Raw genomic sequence first — 19,658 nt, 5'->3', positions numbered from 1 at the left:
CCCCCCCCCCCCCCCCCCCCCCCCAAAAAAAAAATAAAACCAAAAAAAAGTGTGTGCTGTTTTCAGTTTTAAAGCCAGGAGAGGCTCAAATAGCAACTCGTGAATTGCTAAAAATTCACTTTCAGCTGGTTAGTTACAAATACCTTCAAGTTAACAAGATTTTTTACTTTTGTGCATGTCCAATTTTAAGATTTTGTTTAAGCTTATACAGTCCTGAGACATCCTGCTTGCTGGTTCGCGCGCAGAGAAAAATTTTCCCTCTTTATCTTCACTCTCGCTTGCTGCAAAAGCCCTCTTGCGGAGGGGTTTTGAGACAGGCCAGGCACTGGTTTTCCCTTGACTGTATAGGGGCTTCTGAAAAACCCTCTTGAAATGTGTTTACCACTTGTTTTTGTAGACCCCCTAGCAGGAGTGATACAACCAAACATCTTCAAGTATAGAGGTTCTTGATTTTGTGCATTCTTCCCCCCCCCCCCCCCCCCTTGTTGTTGTTTGTTTGCTGTTATCAGTTTTAAAGCCAGCAGAAGCTAAAATAGCCCCCTCATTAAATGTTAAAATTAATTTTCAGCTGGTCAGTTACAAAAACCTTCAAGTTTACAAGATGTATATATTATGCATCTCCAAAAAGCTCGTTTGTTCTAAAAAAAAATTAAAGTCAGAAAGACCACCTCTACCCTCCCTAAAATGCTAAAATTCATTTTCGGATGGGGGGCGCTGCCCCTGCACCCTGCCAGAGCCTTGGCGGCCCCTGGACTCCGGCCTTCCAAAATGTTCAGTCCTGGCAACATTTTCGGCTCCCACCCATGCGTCAGTACGCCCAAACCACATTTACTCATTCCCAGGCCTGGGAGTTGCATGCAGTAACATTATTTCCCAGTGAAGAAATGTTTGCGAACAATTCAGGCCACACAACATACCCAGCTGTTCAGTAACATGTACCCTCACAGCAAGATGGCTCAGTGGATGAAGTTGATCAGTTGCATGAGCGCCCGTTTGTGTTTCCTTCAAGTTACGATTTCTTATGTTCACCATCTTGTTTCACTGTGATAGGATGCTCAAAAGATGGCAAGTCCTACGCCATGTATGTGACTAGATATGACCTGACTGTGGCCGTAGAACAGAATGTGTCGTGATATGCATGAATTGGCGGTGAAAAGTTAAACCTACTGCACCGTCAAGGCACTGCAGGCACCTCAGTAAATGAGTTTGGTGTGCCAAGAACATGTCCTAAATGTCATGTGACCTGCCTTTCTTTGCATTGTGGCACAGATTCAGCTTCTTCTTTTTTTCAAGGGGCATATTTCAATTTGGTGAAAAGTTGACAGTATGGAGTAACACTTGCTGAAAAAGGTGTTATCTTTTGATAAGCAGTCTTTGCATGATTGTAATCATTTCACAGGTGTTATCAAACTTTGTTTTCATTTTTTTTTTTTTTTTAACCAGGTGTTATTTTTTTATATGCAGTCTTTGCATGCAATCATTTCACAGTAGCGCTCTGGTCTATGTCAAAAGCTAAAAGTGCATGCACTTCCAGTCTTTTGTGTGCATACAAGTCTATGTGTGTGTATCTGTGTAAGCCGTTTTGATTCGTCCAGCTCTCGCTGCATGTAATTCAGACAGTCACTTTTAACTTTCAGTGCTTTACAACTATCATCAGGAAAGGAGTGGAGTTACCATTGACAAAAACGAAAGATGATATCTTCCAAATTTTTCTCATGAGACAATGTTTTGTGAGCTGCTTCATTGATGACATGAGTTGTGTTGGCTTTGACAGTATTCAAATCAGTTTATTCATGTACAATATTTGTGATAAACTTTTCTGCTTCTTAGTCTTGTGGAAAAAATTGACCACAATGGAAGATTGTTTCTAATACAAGTTTGCAAGTTTTCTGGGCAAAGTGTTGGGAGGGGGGGGGGGGGGCAAAGATAAGCACAATGAAATATAATTGTTTGAAATAATAACAGATGTGTTTCTTTATTCCATACGTAATTTTGACTCGCTCTTTTCTCCAACAGGCCATGGCGGTGGCTCGCCTGACACCAGGGGGCCAGCAGCGGCCAGCCAGCGTGGTTGGCAATGCAGTTCGAACCCCACCTGGTTCCCCCGGGGCCTCTGCTTCTCAGGGATCTTACCTTTCCCCAGGTTGGTGACAGAGATACAGTCGTTTATGTTACTTGCAGTATTGACAGTGGCGAAGTGATCTTTGAAGCTTAAATGAGCAGCAGGTGATGAGTTTTGGAAACAGTGTGTTAGGGTGTGTTAAAGAGTAATACAGTTGAACCTACCCTGGTGACCACCTGCCCGTAACGAAAATCCAAAAGGGTTTTGTGCAATGTAATAGGCGATTTTCGGAAATAACTCTGTCGGGTTTGTATGGGTGATGAAAGAGTGAATGCCCTTGCTTTTCCTCTGACAAATAACTTGACACGTGCTCCTGTCCATGTGTTTCCGACACAACCTCGCTTGTGATTGGCCGCTCCAGTCTTTGAATGTGTGTCCGAGTAAAAAGCCAGGGTGTTCACTCTTTCACAACCATACAAACCCGACACACTTATTTCCGCAATTCTTCTATTCACCTTTCCTGTCTATAACAAAAACTTTTGGTCAGTCCCTTTGCCAGTGGTTATAAACCGGTTCAACTGCGGAGACTAAAAATCTGTTTTGAAGCTCTCTATCCCAGAGCTGGGTGCAAGAAGTTTTATTATAATCAGAGATGTAAATAAGGAGGGTTCATTTCCACTGCATTGCAAGTGAAAGGTGCTCATTTTGTCTTGGAAGGTCACCGGGTCAATGTGAGCGTGTATTACTGTGACCTTGAGTTTTGTCAGCATCATTTATTTCATATTTCTCTTGTAAAACCCATGTCTTTGTACGGAGCTGGATAGCAGATATAGTTATTTCTTCTTCTTTTTTTTCTATTTGTTGGGAGGAAAAGGGGGGGGGGGGGGATGATTCCATTTGTGTGTCCCTCATAGGTTCACAAAAGTACAGTTACTAGGTTCCTTTACATATTATATTTAGTGACAGTTATTTTTGTATCTATCCTATATTGTGCATTTTATGATTTATTGACACTGGTCTCTTGTTTGCCCCAATTAGGGATAGAAGTGTTCATGTGTCTTTTCATTTATATGTGAATTTGTTATCATTTGGAAAACCATTGTGAATGCATTTTGTTAGCTGACTCATAGCATATTACTTGATGTTTGTTATCCACACTGCTCATCTTGATTTGTTGCGTGACTTTATTGTAAACTAGGTGGTAGATTCATCAACTTCTTCAAAAATTTGGGGAGAGGCCGTGAGAGAGGTACGTAGTTGTTGAAGTAGCACAGTTAGCGCATGAGTGGTTGGTAGCCTAGACGCTGCTAGGGGTGGTGGTTTCACCCGATAGTTTGACACTGACGCTTCGTAGCTGCTAGTTGGACTCTTGTTCTGTTTTGTGTGTTCTGTCGTACTGCACTGCACTTGTTGCTCTCTGTGGCTGCTCTACTTTCCATCCTTCGGTGGCTGTGTTATAGTTGGTCTCTGTGGCTGCTTACTTTCCATCCTTCGGTGGCTGTGTTATAGTTGGTCTGGTGGGAGCTTTTCCTTTCTTCTCACGCTTTTTCTCCTGCAGCCTTTGTGTCTTTCTTGTGGCACTTCTGCTCCTACCTCGCCTTCAGTTGTGGTGGATCTGGGTTCCAAACAACACTCGTACTGTCTCCATCTTCACCTCTTTGTTCATTGTTGTCTCTGATGTCCGTATTCTGCTGTGCAAAGTCACTTCCAGGGTGACCTCTTTTTGCTGCTGGGAGTGTTGTGATCAACAGCTGTGTGGTAGGATTACTTTGGTTTTACATGTACCCCAACTGATGAAAGCTAAAGCCTGGGGGTGGGAGTAAAAATGCAACAAGAGTTCTGAGTGTGAGGAGAAGAAAATAAGAGTTTGTCATAGTATGCACAAGAAAAATAACTGAATTAGTTCCCTTTAGTTTTGTACAGCCGTGATGTGACACTGACAGTTCCCCCGAAATCGGCGTATGATGCCTAAATGGCGGGGTAAAAACGGTCATACACGTACAAATCCACTCGTGCTGAAAACATGAGTGAACGTGGTAGTCGAAGCCCATGAACGAAGAAGAAGACAGTGACAGTGACTGCTGTCCCGTAATTCCTTAGTGCTTATATACAGCACTGCCATAGTAAGCATGATGATTGAGACAGGAGCGGGTTCCAATAAAAAAGATAAAATGATGAACATTTGTAAAAAGTCTTTGTAGGGATCTGTAAGTTTCTCATGTATGTGTCCTTGTTTGTATTTCATTCACTGTAGATGGCCAACTATCGTTTCTTCCTGTGCACCAGTGTTTGTTTTCACTTTTTTTGTTCAGCTTTTCTTTCCACTCTCAAGGTTTGTGAATTATCGTATAGCTTTATGACATGTAGTTCTTGAGTTTAAGTGCTGATCTGTCCCAAACCAGGATAGTTTCAGCTAGCTAACCTCACTGACTGCTTTGATAATGCATTTGGATTTTGGTGTGAACTGGGTTTTCTTGAGCTTGGATTTAGATATAGAGGGAATGGATAACTAGTATTCATTTTTGTTCTCTGCACCATTAATTTTATTTCTTGCTTCTTCAGTTGAGATTTTGTATTTGTCTAATATTTATTTCTCTCTCTCTCTCTCTCTCTCTCTCTCTCTCTCTCTCTCTCTCTCTCTCTCTCTCTCTCTCTCTCTCTCTCTCTCTCTCTCTCTCTCTCAAAAGCAGGCATGCATACACACACACACACAAATGTGTGGTGCAAATGTGTATCCTTTTCTTTTCTTAGCTAGCTCGTCAATTTAGAGTAAATGCTGCCGTTTGAAGTTGGTCTTATGCATTGCATCTGAGTTTACTACATAATGTAGCTAGCTGTTGAATTTATTGCTTTTATTTGTTTGTGTTATCTTTTCGGGGTTTTGTTGTTGTTGTTGTTGTTGTTTTTAGCCTATTAGTGGAAATAAGAGCAGACATGCTTGGACACTTTTGATTACAGTGGAACCCCCCTTATAGACCTCCACAAATCTGACAGAATAGGTCTTAAAACAGAGGGAGTCTTGAAGTAGGATTGACAGACGTTATCGTCAGAAAACAAGGTCTTACAAGGAAGAGAGTCTTAAAAGGGGGTTCCACTGTATTCACAATTTTTAATTTTCTTGCCTAAAGATGACGTATTTTGCAATGATTACAGCACACCTTTTGAATGTGTATGTTCAGCTTCATGGGGATTGCTTCACGTGTGGTGTAGGCAACAGTCTGCTGCTTAGTATGAGCAGTTCTGTCATTGTTTGTTTTCTCCTTTCTGTTTATTCTATTTTTGGCTGGATACAGTCTGCAGTCTTTCAACAAAGCATGAGCTTATAAGTTATAGTTATGCTCATTACTTTGCTTTTTGTGTGTCTTGTTTTTTTATACAGGGTGTAATGATTAAGAAAGATACATGTATTTAGGGGGTGGGTATGAGTGGTACTTGAATTGGGGGTGGGGGGGGGGGGGAATATAACTGTTAATACAATATGTTTTGTCACATTTATGAGTTAAAGCATTTTGTCTCCATCTTGGACATAAAGAGAGAGAGAGAGAGATAGTGTGTGTTGTGTGCGTGCGTGCGTGTGTGTGCTTATATTATTCGTTACATAACAAAAGATACATAACATGAATGTGAGAAAGACCACACCAGTGACAAATAGAACAAAGAGAGATTATCAAGCAAGTGTGTGTGTGGTATTTTTGTTACGTTTAGTGAAAGGTAGTGAGCCAAGGCAAAGACATTTTGCGAAAGAACATCTTTGTTTTTATGATCTCCGGGTTATGGTTGGAAGTGTTTGTTTCTTTCTGTTCTATTATGAGATGTTTCTTTTGGATGTGTATTTTTGATGTGACACGACCGGTGCTAGCAGAATGCTCGGACTTTGCAGATGGAGAAATTCTGTGCGTATTCTCATGGCACAGGAGGGTCAGCACGAACATGATTGGCATTCTAACTGTTGTCACCAGCCACTGCTGATACAGTGGAACCCCCCTTTTAAGACCTCCACAAATCTGAGAAAATCAGGTCTTAAAAAGGAGGGAGTCTTAAACTGAGGGTACATTTACACAGGTTATGAAGAGAAAGTCTGAGAAAACAGGGTCTTGAATAGGAGGGAGTCATAAAAGGGGGGTCTTAAAAGGGGGGTTTCACTGTACCACACAGTTGTCTTCATTTGTTCAATATCACATTGGACACAGAAGAAAGAGAGAGAAAAAACAGAAAGAACAAAAGGAAGAAATACTACATGCAATGCTGTCCCGGGGGGGGGGGGGGGGGGGGGGGGGGGGGGGGGGGGGGGGGGGGGGGGGTATTGCCGGATCAGTTTAAACAAATTCCGGTAATTTTATCATATTCTGGTATCTAGAAGCGTCTTATTACCAGTGAATTGTGTCATTGTGTATAGTTAACTGTAATAGTGTTTGTGTGTGCCTCGTGTCATTGTGTATAGTTAACTGTAATGGTGTTTGTGTGTGCCTCGTGTCATTGTGTATAGTTAACTGTAATGGTGTTTGTGTGTACCTCGTGTCATTGTGTATCATAAACTGTCATGTCGTTTACTGTCATGGTTTCTGTCTGTGTGCCTTGCCTGCAGGTCGCGATGAGCCCAGGATGCAGCATCGCCATAGCGACTCCTCGGCGCTCCCCGACCTCTCCGCTCACCTTCACCGCAGCATTGACCGCGGTCCCCTCGTCATTCCGGACCACGTCCAGTCTCAGTACCGACAAAACCTCGCACGCCATCGCCGCTCCTCTGCTGAAAGTCTGGTGGCGAAAGTAAGATCTTGGCGTTCTTCACAAAGTGCTTTGAGCCATAGCAAGAGAAACTTTAAAAAGTGCCTTGTCTATGTTCTTCTCTCTCTCTCTCTCTCTCTCTCTCTCTCTCTCTCTCTCTCTCTCTCTCTCTCTCTCTCTCCCTCTCTCTCTCTCTCTCTCTCTGTCTCTCTCTCTCTGTCTCTCTCTCTCTCTCTCTCTCTCTCTCTCTCTCTCTCTCTCTCTCTCTCTCTCTCTCTCTCTCTCTCTCTCTCAGCGGCAGATTTATCTTTGGAATTCAACATGCCTATGTAATTTTCTCTGACTGTCTCTCTCTGTTCTCTTTTTTTACCACAGTTCATTATGGTCTCAGGGCTTCATGCAATGCTGACAGATTATATGAATGTTTTTTGACCATCTAATTCATTATTGCCACAGGTATTACAAGCGGAGGGTCTGCACGGCTATGTGGATGCCCGGTGTCTGCAGCGAGAGATCCAGGAGGCATCGGACATGACGACTGAGGAACTGGACCAGGCCGCCCGCGACTTGATCCGCCGCTCGCATCACGAAGCACACCACCAGCAGCAGCAACAGCAGCCTCAGTATTATGAGCACCTGGGAGGCTACAGCGCCGATGAGCTCAAAGACTACAATCAGTACTCGGGTGGAGGAGGGGTGGGGGGAGACAGCCTACACCATCGACACAGCGCCCAGCAGCTGCAGCAGCAGCCGTCCTCCCCGCAGCACGGGGACTCCACGGACTCTGGTGACGACGATCACCTAGGACAGGTCACTACTGCTTTATAGCACTGGCTTTCCCTGGCCTCCCTCGCCAAACCTGCCTGCCTGCCTGAGTGCATGTATTTCTCAGTGTGTTTGTGTGTATGTGTGTTTTCTGGCTGCATGAGGGAGGACTTGCCTATGCGGACGTCAGTAGTGTTTGCCGGTGTGTACCTTTACAGACCCAGCCAAACTCCAGTTGCTGGGACGTAACTACTCTCAACCTAATCAACGCTTCCTGCGGTGTGACGTGTCAAACTACAAAGCTAACATGTGATTCAAGCGTGAAAGTGAGAAAAGGTGCAATTGTGAATGAGATTTAAGTCTACCAGCGTTGTGTGATTCTAACCAGTTCTGCATGCGTGTATGATGCCATGCGTGATGCATCTATTACTGGATGCATTAGTTCCCATGAGTTGACTAACAAATGGAAGAGATGTGTTTTTATTCCCCTGGAGTTTACGTTTGAGTGGATAACGTACCTTGTTGTACAGTGCTGTGTCTCATAACTTTTCTCCTCAAAACCAGCTGGTTCTGGTTTGCATGGTTTTTACTATTGGAGACTCACTTGATAATGAGAAATAGACTCTGTACATAGTGCCATGAGTGTGTGCTTGGTGTGTGCATGGTGTGCTTGGTTGACGACTTGTGTGACTGTAAACAGACTAATTAATGTGCCAACATCCATTCGTTGGAAAATGGTCATTTTGTTTCATTGAACTGGTTGTATTTTATTGTATTACTGGGTTGTATTTTATTGTATTACTGGTTTTTTTTTCTTCTTCTAAGCTGCAGTATACAGACACTGATTATTTACTGCGTATTATTTGTGTTGAAACACAAAGTCGGTGATCATGTACTTTTTGTGTTCGAAGTGACGGAAAACGTTCATTTTATCAGCGGTACAAATAACTCTAGTCATGGGAAAATTGTTGACATACACAGCTATGTGAGGTTTATGTCTTGATATTTGGTGTGCGGGCTGTGTTTTGACTTTGATTTCTCTGCAGACCATTTCATTGTGTTGTTGCTTTTACCAGTTTAAGCCAGGTAATGTTTCCTTGGCCTGTAAATTAAAATATTTTGTGCGCCTTTTTCTTGAATTTTTGCTGAAGACAGCTTTAAACAGGACTTTGTGTCGGTTCTGGTATTTGAGAAGAAACGGGTGGCCTTAGTGTGTCTTTTATCGGATTCTAGCACACATAGTGCATGTCAGGGGACAGTCACCATGTCACAGTAAAGAATACATTGTGATTCGTGTGGAGAACAGAAACCTTGGCTTCTAGCTTTTGTGAACTTCCTATAGGGCATACATGATGGGTGGATGCATTTTGATGACAACAGCCATATCTTGTTGATGGCTTGCAAGGGCACCAGCTTCTCACTTTGCTATTTACAGGTTTTGATAAATGTAAAAGGGCATTAGTATGACAATTCAATCAGGAAAAATGGTCTGCATATGCCGGCTGTTGAAAGCACAAACTTTTTCATTAACGCCACTTCTTCTATGGTGGTGATTCACAGTTGAAAGGAAGATCATGAACACATGTATACCCCCCGCGGGTTAGGGGGAAGAATTTACCCGATGCTCCCCAGCATGTCGCAAGAGGCGACTAACGGATTCTGTTTCTCCTTTTACCCTTGTTAAGTGTTTCTTGTATAGAATATAGTCAATGTTTGTAAAGATTTAGTCAAGCAGTATGTAAGAAATGTTAAGTCCTTTGTACTGGAAACTTGCATTCTCCCAGTAAGGTCATATATTGTACTACGTTGCAAGCCCCTGGAGCAATTTTTTTATTAGTGCTTTTGTGAACAAGAAACAATTAACAAGTGGCTCTATCCCATCCCCCCCCCTTTCCCCGTCGCGATATAACCTTGAACGGTTGAACACCAAATAAAGAAAGAAAGAAAAAGAAAGAACACATGTATTCTGTCAGCTGAAGTTGGATGGTTGGGTTTTAGTTTTGCTTGAGACTAAGGTAACGCTTCTTAAAAAAGTCCATAGAAATGATCTGATGCAGACATTTCCTGTTACTGTACTGCAGCTACTCATTTGCCTCACCTGAAAGAGAAATTGTGGGGTAGGGCGGCATAGCATGGTGAAGGGAACGCAGATGAAAAAAAGAATTCACCTGACATAAATATTAGCTGTTCAAATGTCCTCACGGAGCAGTCACTCACTTTGAAAATCGTGTTGGATATAGTTTTATGTTGTGTCACTTAACTTTCACAGACAGTGTCCATAAAGGTTTGGAACTGAGATGAAACAGTTATAATCTTATAATCTTATCTTGGAATAGAGCCTAATATGCAAACAGTCAATATAACACTTACCTCGACAGTACTATTCTTGCACATTATCTATTATAGGCCGAAAAAATTGGACAAAACGCTGAGTGGGTACAATTATCTCCCATAACCATGCGCCACCGTGGATCCCAAGCACTGTCCGAGTGCTTCCCCCTTACAGGATGTAGGTGGCGCGTCCTCTTTCTTTTTTCGCGCGTGTCAGACCGGCTGTGTTTCTGCTACGCTCCCGGATTATTTTGGACTAAGAGGCTCCTTTTCTGTGTGGACTATCACCTGTTGGATTATTGTGTGTTATTCCACTTCTGGCTTGAGGCTACGTTGTGTTTCCTTCAACTTGTGCCTCCGTTTTTGTGTGGCGGACTCGGCGTGCCTCCCGTCCTACTTCGTGGTGACCGGTCGTCTGCTTCTCGTTTCGCCGCATTCACTTGAGTATTGACCTAAATTTTCTTTGAATTTTGTTAATTCTCGGTCTTTAAGGGTACGTACAGGGCGAGGTAGGATGTCTCGTCCTGTTTTGGGCTCTGGTTCTACGGAACCAGAGTCTGCCGGGGGCAACCCTTCTCCGGGCGCCCAGCGTCATGTTTTACGCACGGAGAAGGGGATCTTTCGGCGCTCCGACTCTCCCTCCCCAAACGCTTTGCGTTTGCGGCGAGGGAGGGCGGAGAAAGCCTGTTTGAGCAAGCTCAATGCGAGCTTGCTCAAACAGGCTGGGCTTGAGCCTGGGACTTCGGGCGGGGCTGCGCCGTCGAAGGTTCGGGGAAGTTCGAGGGGAAAGAAAAAGCTTCTTTCTCCTTCTCCTTCAGTGGAACAGGCTTCCCCCCCTTCGACGCCGTTGTCCGGCCCTCAGTCTCAGGCTTCAGCTCCTCCCGGTTTCAAGCCTGGGGGGAAGGTTTCCTTCTCCCCCCTGGCTCGAATCCGGGGGCAGGTCGATTCCCAACCCTCTTTGGGGGTTGGTGAATCCGATCTAGGGGCTACTGGAGAGACTCAGGTTTTGACAGCCAACGGCCATACCACGTTGAAAACACCGGTTCTCGTCCGACCACCGAAGTTAAGCAACGTCGGGCCCGGTTAGTACTTGGATGGGTGACCGCCTGGGAACACCGGGTGCAGTTGGCATTAAAATCTTTCTTTTTCCGGTGCCTCTCCTGTGCCCTCCTCGGTTTCCACCGCTGTGGAAGCCAGGAGGGACACGGGTCCTCCTCTGAACTCCCTCGCTGGGTCGTCTGCTGCTGTTTTGACAGTAGTTTCGGCCTCCTGGGGGGGGAGATCGGAGGAGATGACGGGGTCTCTGAATTCCCTCCCCGCTGGGGTTGGGATGCGAATTGACCCCGTTCAGGGCGGTCCTGTGGGGGCAGGGGTTTCAGGCTTCGTGCCTACGACCACTGCTACTACGGTTCCCTCTGACGTCCGTGTGACTGGTGGCTGTCCCTCTTGAAACGCTCCGGCCGACTAGTTACTGGACGTGGAGGTGTTCGACAGAACGTGGTACTTCTGTCGAATGGTCAGGGCGACGGGAACATTGTTTCTGTTGCTCAGACCGACACCTCCGACCGGACCGTCTTGACCCCACGCCATTCCTTAGCGTCTGGTGTTCGGGTGACGGATGGTCCGGACCAAGGGTCCGGAACGTTCCAGGCTTACGGGTCGGGATCGAACCGGACCCACGGGTCCCGACTGGACTTGACCTCCGGGTTTGGTCCGGACGGGACCCATGGTACGGGACCGTACCGGACCTTAGGGTCCGGTGCGGGACAGTACCTCTGGCCCTTGCCGGACCCCCCGGACCTACGGGTCCGGATGGTACGGTACGGGACCAGTGTTTCGGTCGGGACCGGACCACCCGACCACCTCTGTTGGTCTGGGTGGTCTGGCACCGAACCGGAACACACCGGACCTACGGGTCCGGAGGGTACGGTACCGGACCAGTGGTCCGGTCGGGACCGGACCACTCGACCACCTCTGTTGGTCCGGGTGGTCTGGCACCGAACCGGACCATGCCGGACCTACGGGTCCGGATGGTACGGTATGTCCACGTCCGGACCGAGCCACCCGAACACTTCTGTGGGTACGGATGGTTCGGTACCGAACGGGACCTCCGGATGGTGCGGGACCGGACCGAATCTACGGGTTCGGATGGTCCGGTACCGGACCACCCGACCACCTCTGTTGGTCCGGATGGTCTGTCACCGAACCGGACCATACCGGACCACCGGACCTACGGGTCCGGATGGTACGGTAGGTCCACGTCCGGACCGAACACTTCAGTGGGTACGGATGGTTCGGTGCCGTACGGGACCTCCGGATGGTATGGGACAGGACCGGAACACCGGACCACCCTACCGGATCGGTCCGGACCACCCGACCACCTCTGTTGGTCCGGATGGTCTGGCACCGAACCGGACCTACGGGTCCGGATGGTACGGTATGTCCACGTCCGGACCGAGCCACCCGAACACTTCTGTGGGTACGGGTGGTTCGGTGCCGAACGGGACCTCCGGATGGTGCGGGACCGGACCGGACCTACGGGTCCGGATGGTCCGGTGCTGGACCGGTGGTCCGGTCCGGACCGGACCACCCGACCACCTCTGTTGGTCCGGATGGTCTGGCACCGAACCGGACCATACCGGACTTACGGGTCCGGATGGTACGGTGTGTCCACGTCCGGACCGAGCCACCCGAACACTTCTGTGGGTACGGATGGTTCGGTACCGAACGGGACCTCCGGATGGTACGGGACCGGACCGGAACACCGGACCGGAACACCGGACCACCCTACCGGACCGGTCCGGACCACCCGACCACGTCTGTTGGTCCGGATGGTCTGGCACGGGTCCGGATGGTACGGTACGTACGTCCACGCCCGGACCGAACCACCCGAACACTTCTGTGCGTACGGATGGTTCGGTGCCGAACAGGACCTCCGGATGGTACCGGACCTACGGGTCCGGACCTACGGGTCCGGATGGTCCGGTGCGGGACCACCCGACCACCTCTGTTGGTCTGGATGGTCTGGCACCGAACCGGACCACCGGACCTACGGGTCCGGATGGTACGGTATGTCCACGTCCGGACCTAACCACCCGAACACTTCTGTGGGTACGATGGTTCGGTGCTGAACGGGACCTCCGGATGGTACGGCACCGGACCGGACCACCCTACCGGACCGGATCGGCACCCCCGACCGGACCGGACCATTTCTTTTCTGATCAGACCCCATGGGTTCCTGTTCAGTCTATAAATGGCGGGGGTTCGTTGGCTGGGCTGACCCAACAGTCGCAGGGTTGTTGTTTTTCTCCCCCTTCGGCTGCTGGAGACGTTTCGTCTTTGGGGCAGGGGTCTTCGCGGCCTCTTGCTTCTGTGGGCGTTTCTTCACAGCCTGCTTCATCGCTTTCGGCTCTTCCCCCTCAAGCTCCCTACACTCCTGCTTTTGAGGAGTTGTCGGGAAGTGAAGAGGAGAGTGAGTCGGAGGACGATAGGGAGGAGGATCAGGGTCGCCCTGAGGTTAACACTGAACCTCTACCCTTGCCGGTTTCTGATGGAACTTCCGAAGCTATGCTTCGTACTTTCCAACAGTACATGACAGACATCACGCGGCGTCTTGACGTCACGGATGCCTCTCTTAAGCGTCTGTCGTCTAGTGTTGACACACAGGACGTGGACCCGGGGTCTGAGGACGAGAGGCAGGAGGCTCGTCCTCGCACAGCTAGAAGGACGTTTGAACAGTTTCAGGACGTCCTTCCCTGAGACGCCCTCTCGTCCTTTGAGTCCGCTTCGGCCCGGGCGCGGGAGGCTCACGCCGCGTCTGCCGGCGGCTCGTTTTATGAACGATCCGGCCGCCGGCAATTCGCGTTCCACCCTAGTCTAAGTGCCACGGTGGAAGCGGCAGCACATCGCCTGAGGAGTACAGATTCACGTGCAAACGCGACCTATGTTCCTCGGGAGGACGCGGGTTCAGTGCCATGCTTTCCTTCGGGAGGCGCACCTCCACTGTTTCCTCGTGTCCAATCTGTTTCGTCCCTCCCTTTTCCCTTTGACTCTCGAACTCTCCCTTTCCAGACTTCGAGTGTTTAGGGTGGGACTGACGGTGATGTGTTCGTTGGGGAGGTGCCTTCGGTCAAGAAGGTGGAACTGAGCTCTGCTTCGTTCCACAATCTTGAGGCCACCGTTTCTTCCACAGTCGAGGCCCAATCACAGGCCTTGACATGGATGAGCACGCTGTCCACACTGTTGGACCCTCCCAATCGGGCAGAGTCCGATTCCACTCGGGTCCTTGACACGGTTCGAGTGGATCGGGCTTTGCATGCCGTGCGATCGTGCGTGACGTCTGCGGCAGAATTGGCCATTGGAACACGGGTCCACTTTATTGGCCCTGTTCCGTGATCATTTTCTGCCTACTTCTATAGTGCCTCCGGATATGAGGAAGAGTCTGAGGAACACGTTTCCTCAGCCTTCTTCCCTCTTTCATCCGGACACTGTTCGTTCTGTGGTGGAGTCCACACGCCAGAGGAACACTGATTCTCTGATGGTTGGCCTCGCTGCTTCGGCGACGGCGGCGGGGAGTAAGAGAAGTGCTACAGTCACCTCCAGCTCCCAGCCTCAGAAGAAGAAGAAGAAGCCAGTTTCACTGCCTCCTTCTTCCTCCTCTTAGGCGCCTGTTGCGTTCCCAAGCAAGACGAAGGGTGCTCAGACAGGTAAGGGGAAGCAGCACCACCAGGGGGGGTGGTCGCAAGCCTGCGCCTGCCCGCCAGCAGAATTTTCAGTGAGTCCCGGCCCTACGTTGACGCCCCCTCAAGTTGCCCCTCTTTCGTCCGGCGGTTTCCTTTTTTCGGGCCCGCGGCATGTGGGGCAGACTGGTCTCCAACCAGTTTTTCTTGAGGGTGGTGTGGTCGGGGTTTTCTCTACCGCTGTCGTCACAACCTCCATTGTCCGCTCTACCTTGGACGTTCCCCCCTCCTCGAGAGCCTGCCAGATGGCAGGCTCTTCAGGACGAGGTGAACTCGTTGGTCGAGAAGAAGGCGGTCTACCCCCTTTCTCAGCCTTCTCTGGGGTTCTGCTCCCGCCTGTTCACCGTCCCCAAAAAGGACGGCCGGTTCAGGCCGGTGTTGGACCTCTCCACCTTGAACTTGTACCTTCACAGGTGCAAGTTCAAGATGGAAACCCCTTCGTCGGTCCGGTTGGCCATCCGGCCAAACGATTGGGCCATGTCTGGGACCTCCAGGATGCTTACTTCCACATCCTGGTGGCCCTGGGGTACCGACATCTGCTCTGGTTCGTTTGGGAGGGCACGGTGTTCGAGTTTCGGGCCCTCCCATTCGGCCTGTCCTTGGCCCCTCTGATTTTCAACGGGGACAACAACACCACATGCTTAGCTTACCTTCGCCACCAGGGGGGCACCAATTCTCGGTCCCTCTCCCTGTTGGCGGAGGAGATTCTGCTCTGGTGCCAGACCAATCAGGTCCGGATGTCAGTCCAGTTCGTTCCGGGGAAACTGAACGCCCTGGCCGACATTCTCAGTCGGGGCGATCAGGTTCTCTCCACAGAATGGACCATCGCTCACAACGTTCTACAGCGTCTGTGGGCAAGGTGGGACCGTCCTCTGATCGATCTGTTCGTAACTCGATTCAGCGCTCGGCTTCCCAGGTACGTCAGCCCCTTTCGAGACATGAATGCGTTCCACTTGGACGCATTCACTCTCTTGTGGAGGCTCCTCGATGCTTACGCCTATCCCCCGACATCTCTGATTCCGAGGGTGCTGGCAAAATATCTGCAGGAACGACCAAGACTGATTTTGGTCGCGCCTTACTGGCCAACAGCTCCGTGGTTTCCAGATCTTCGCGGTCTCACCCACGTAGACCCTCTACCTCTGGATCTGGACGGGGGAGGTCTGCTCCAGCCTCGATCATGCCTCCCTCATCCACGTCCAGAGAGTCTGTGCTTGACCGCATGGCTCTTGTGCGCTCCAAACTGCTTGCACTAGGATTGCACAAGAGTTCAGTAGAGTTTTCCTTGAACGCTAAGAGGCGATCAACTAATCAGCTCTACGACTTACGCTGGAGAGCTTGGGCCACCTTCGCCTTGTCCAAGGGGATAAAGCCGCTTTATCCCTCAACACAGGACTTGGCCAACTTCCTGGTGGAAGTGTATCAAAAGAAGAGTCTTTCTTCTAAGACTCTTCTTGGATACAGATCTGCCATCGCTTCCACGATTGCGGCCGCTACTGGTCGCAGAACTGAACACTTGATCAGGTCCTCCCTCATCGCTAATGTCCTTTCGGGTATTAGCAATGCAGCGGTGTCTAAACCTCTGGTTTCATTTCCCAAGGGGGATGTCTTTCTGGTCCTCAAACTCCTGCGTAGCAATGAGTTTGAACCCCTGGCAGGCATCAGTATCAAGTTGCTGATTTTTAAGACTAATTGTTCCTCATCGCTTTAGCCACTTGCCGTAGACTCAGTGGTATTCAAGCTTTGAGTGGCCTGGACTTTGACATTGAGTTCACCACACAGCAGTGGTTGCTAGCATGGTCACGTCAGTCTAAGGTATGTTTCTTGGGTATATTTTCTTTTACGGTAGTACTGTTCGAAAATTGCCTGGGTATCTTAATCCTTGGATTTAAGTGATTTTGATTAAGGAGTTTAATACTCTACATATCACCCTCACACCACTCTGGTATTCTGTGCAAGAATAGTACTGTCGAGGTAAGTGTTATATTGACTGTAAGGCTTCTTTTTAAGCCTACTGTCTATATGATACTTACCGAGACAGTACTATTAGAGTTTCCCTCCCGCCTCCCCTCTTGATATGTTATGGGCTTTTTGAGGGTCTGCAGCTCATAAAGAAAGAGGACGCGCCACCTACATCCTGTAAGGGGGAAGCACTCGGACAGTGCTTGGGATCCACGGTGGCGCATGGTTATGGGAGATAATTGTACCCACTCAGCGTTTTGTCCAATTTTTTCGGCCTATAATAGATAATGTGCAAGAATAGTACTGTCTCGGTAAGTATCATATAGACAGTAGGCTTAAAAAGAAGCCTTACAATTTCCTGGACCCTTTGCTTGCCCTGGCTAGATTAAGCTTTCAATGGAGTTAGTCAGTTTGGCAGACTTTAAGATTTAGTGATATGCCTTTTTACGTACGTACCGACAGTACTGAGCTGCTCTGTGAAGAGCATCAGTCCCAAACGTATTCATTTGGAATTATTTGTCAAGATGTTTTAATTGCTTAAATGCAATAGCGATGAGCTTTTGTGAACTTCAACCTTTAACTCTAAACACAACACATCAATGCAAATATTATAGCTGGTTTTGTGTCTTGATGAAAAATATGTTTGAGGCAAACGATGGTTTGATTGGAATGGACTGGACTTGTGGTGTACATACTGTGTCCTGCCTGCTGTCGACTTTCTCACGGCCTCTCCAGGGCCGCTCCCTCACATGTGTTCACTCTGGACTTTGCAGCTTCACACCTGTCTCTGTGGTCACTGTGATTCACTTTTCAATTCTTGTACAGATTTTGAACAAAGACTACACCCCTGTAAGTGGAGGCCTTTGAAGATGAAAGATGGTCTGAAATCACGGTTTTTATTTGTGTAAGCGCAACATTAGGATGAGTTCGCAACCTTGGGTAGTCAAATATTTTGAATTTTCTGGAGTAAAAGGGGTAGGGTGTTGTCCTGGCAATTCAACAGGACTGTTTTGATTGGCACTGCTGGTGGTAGCAATGTCCTGATCAAGGGGGACAGCGTTCAACAGTTCTCTTGTACTGCAGGGATAAAACATTCTGACAAGATGTAAGCAGTTGCCCCTGAATGTCCATTGGAGTGTGTTAATTAAATCAAAATATTAACCAGAGATCCAATTCTTTCAGAATTCCAGGCAAAAACACCAGCAGTGTATTGACTACCAACGGTTGAATGAAAACTGCAGCATACCAAAGGTTTAAATGAAGTTAAGTGATTACACACTATCCATTGTCTTCAAGGTTAATTTGAACGAGTTCACTTTTTGGTCTCTTTTTTTCTCACACACTGTGCACACACACACAGTGTGTGAATGAATGATTTCACTTTCTTTGTTGATAAACGTGGTGGCCGTGGCTCTCTAATTACATGTAGTTGATATTCTTGTGCGTTGGTTGTTGGGCTTAGCAGATTGTATTATCATTGTTCGTGCGTTGCATTTGTCATGGTTCTTTCATGGATACCAACAAGTCTTTCAATCACAAACTGGTCGGCTGACTGCTTTGTACTTCTTTGTCTGTGTGTGTGTTCTTGTCAACTACCAACAAGTACAGTGCCGCCCCAGATTCATTCTGTCAACACTTTGTGATTATTTGTTTTTTCTTCACATCTTTTGGCTCTTTGCCATTCTGATATCTGGTTTGATGCGTGGGTGTGATGTGATTTTTATTCTTTTGTGAGACATCTTATGTTGTAAGCGAGTTTTGTTAGCTATCATGACATCAGTTTGCATACCCCCCGCGGGTTAGGGGGGGTCCCATATTGGTTGGGACGAGAAAGAATTTACCCGATGCTACCCAGCATGTCGTAAGAGGCGACTAACGGTTCTGTTTCTCCTTTTACCCTTGTTAAGTGTTTCTTGTATAGAATATAGTCAATGTTTGTAAAGATTTTAGTCAAGCAGTATGTAAGAAATGTTTAGTCCTTTGTACTGGAAACTTGCATTCTCCCAGTAAGGTCATATATTGTACTACGTTGCAAGCCCCTGGAGCAATTTTTTGATTAGTGCTTTTGTGAACAAGAAACAATTAACAAGTGGCTCTATCCCATCTCCCCCCTTTCCCCTATCCCATCTCCCCCCTTTCCACGTCGCGATATAACCCTTCGTGGTTGAAAACGACGTTAAACACCAAATAAAGAAAGAAAGAATCAGTTTGCACATTTTTGTATACTTACGGTGATGTATGAAGCATCTTTCATTCGGCTGAGGAGGATACATTCTCAGCACGCAGTCTTGTGTGATTTCAGAACTTGAAACGATGTCAAAAATGAAAGCTGCTCGGTGTTTCTTGGGTTATCGTGGTCTGTACTTTTGTAACTTGTCTGGAAGATTGTGCTAACTGCTTGTTGAGACTGGTGTAGATGGAATTGGTATTTGTTCCCAGGCGTTGTAAAAGATTGGCACGTATGACCCCCAATGTGTGAGTTGCTTGTCATTAACATTTCCATCTGTAAACTAACACTACTGACTGAATGCCTTTGTTGAATTCTTTGTTATTAAACGCCCAAACAATTTGTCCATGAATGCAGGTCAAAGCATAACATTTAGTTTTTAACGTGTGAAATGTAGCCTAACAGTACCCCTCGAATCCCTGCTGTTTAAATTAAAGAAAAGATTTTACAGAAGTTCTGTACAATTGAAATTGAAATCAATTTAATTTAGTTTTATATTTTGATACTTTTAAAGAGTTGTTTTCTTCCTTCTTATTTCAGTCTTAAGATCAAAAGATAATCAAATTGTCACAGAAGAATATTTAAATATGTAAAAATGTGGACTGATGAAATGACATTGAAGATAAAAAGATTAAAAATAAACTCATCAAAGTTCCATCTGAAATAGTCTAGAGAGTTAAATAAGTTTAACTTTGCTAGTGTTATATAAACGTGTTAGATATTTGATTTATTTTATTTTTTATTTTATGCAATTTATATCGCGCACATATCTCAACCACGGATTCAAGGCGCAGGGATTTATTTATGAAATATTAAATGTAAAGGACACAGATCAGTATTGAAGGAAGAC

At 47.3% G+C, this 19,658-nt stretch overlaps 1 protein-coding gene and 1 non-coding gene across 5 annotated transcripts in view; both read left to right on the top strand.

Moving 5' to 3' along the window:
• Positions 1–19,658, top strand: part of LOC138964883 (muscle calcium channel subunit alpha-1-like) — a 123,759-nt gene that overhangs the window by 95,910 nt on the left and 8,191 nt on the right. For 3 of the 4 annotated variants that reach the window (XM_070336948.1, XM_070336950.1, XM_070336947.1), the window contains exons 37-40: positions 2,017–2,143; positions 3,261–3,311; positions 6,648–6,829; positions 7,244–9,899. In XM_070336948.1, coding sequence (XP_070193049.1) covers positions 2,017–2,143; positions 3,261–3,311; positions 6,648–6,829; positions 7,244–7,615 — 732 coding nt within the window. In that variant the 3' untranslated portion in view covers positions 7,616–9,899. Of the gene's footprint in view, positions 1–2,016; positions 2,144–3,260; positions 3,312–6,647; positions 6,830–7,243; positions 9,900–19,658 lie in introns of those variants that run through there. The other variant, XM_070336949.1, reaches the window with a different exon arrangement.
• Positions 10,896–11,014, top strand: LOC138965727 (5S ribosomal RNA). The gene has a single exon (XR_011455501.1). It is a non-coding gene; the product is annotated as a 5S ribosomal RNA (ribosomal RNA).

This window comes from Littorina saxatilis, linkage group LG4, assembly GCF_037325665.1.
Source record: "Littorina saxatilis isolate snail1 linkage group LG4, US_GU_Lsax_2.0, whole genome shotgun sequence".
Lineage (NCBI taxonomy): Eukaryota > Metazoa > Mollusca > Gastropoda > Littorinimorpha > Littorinidae > Littorina > Littorina saxatilis.
Note: the sequence above shows the minus strand (reverse complement) of the source record. Positions and strands in the feature narration are given on the sequence as shown.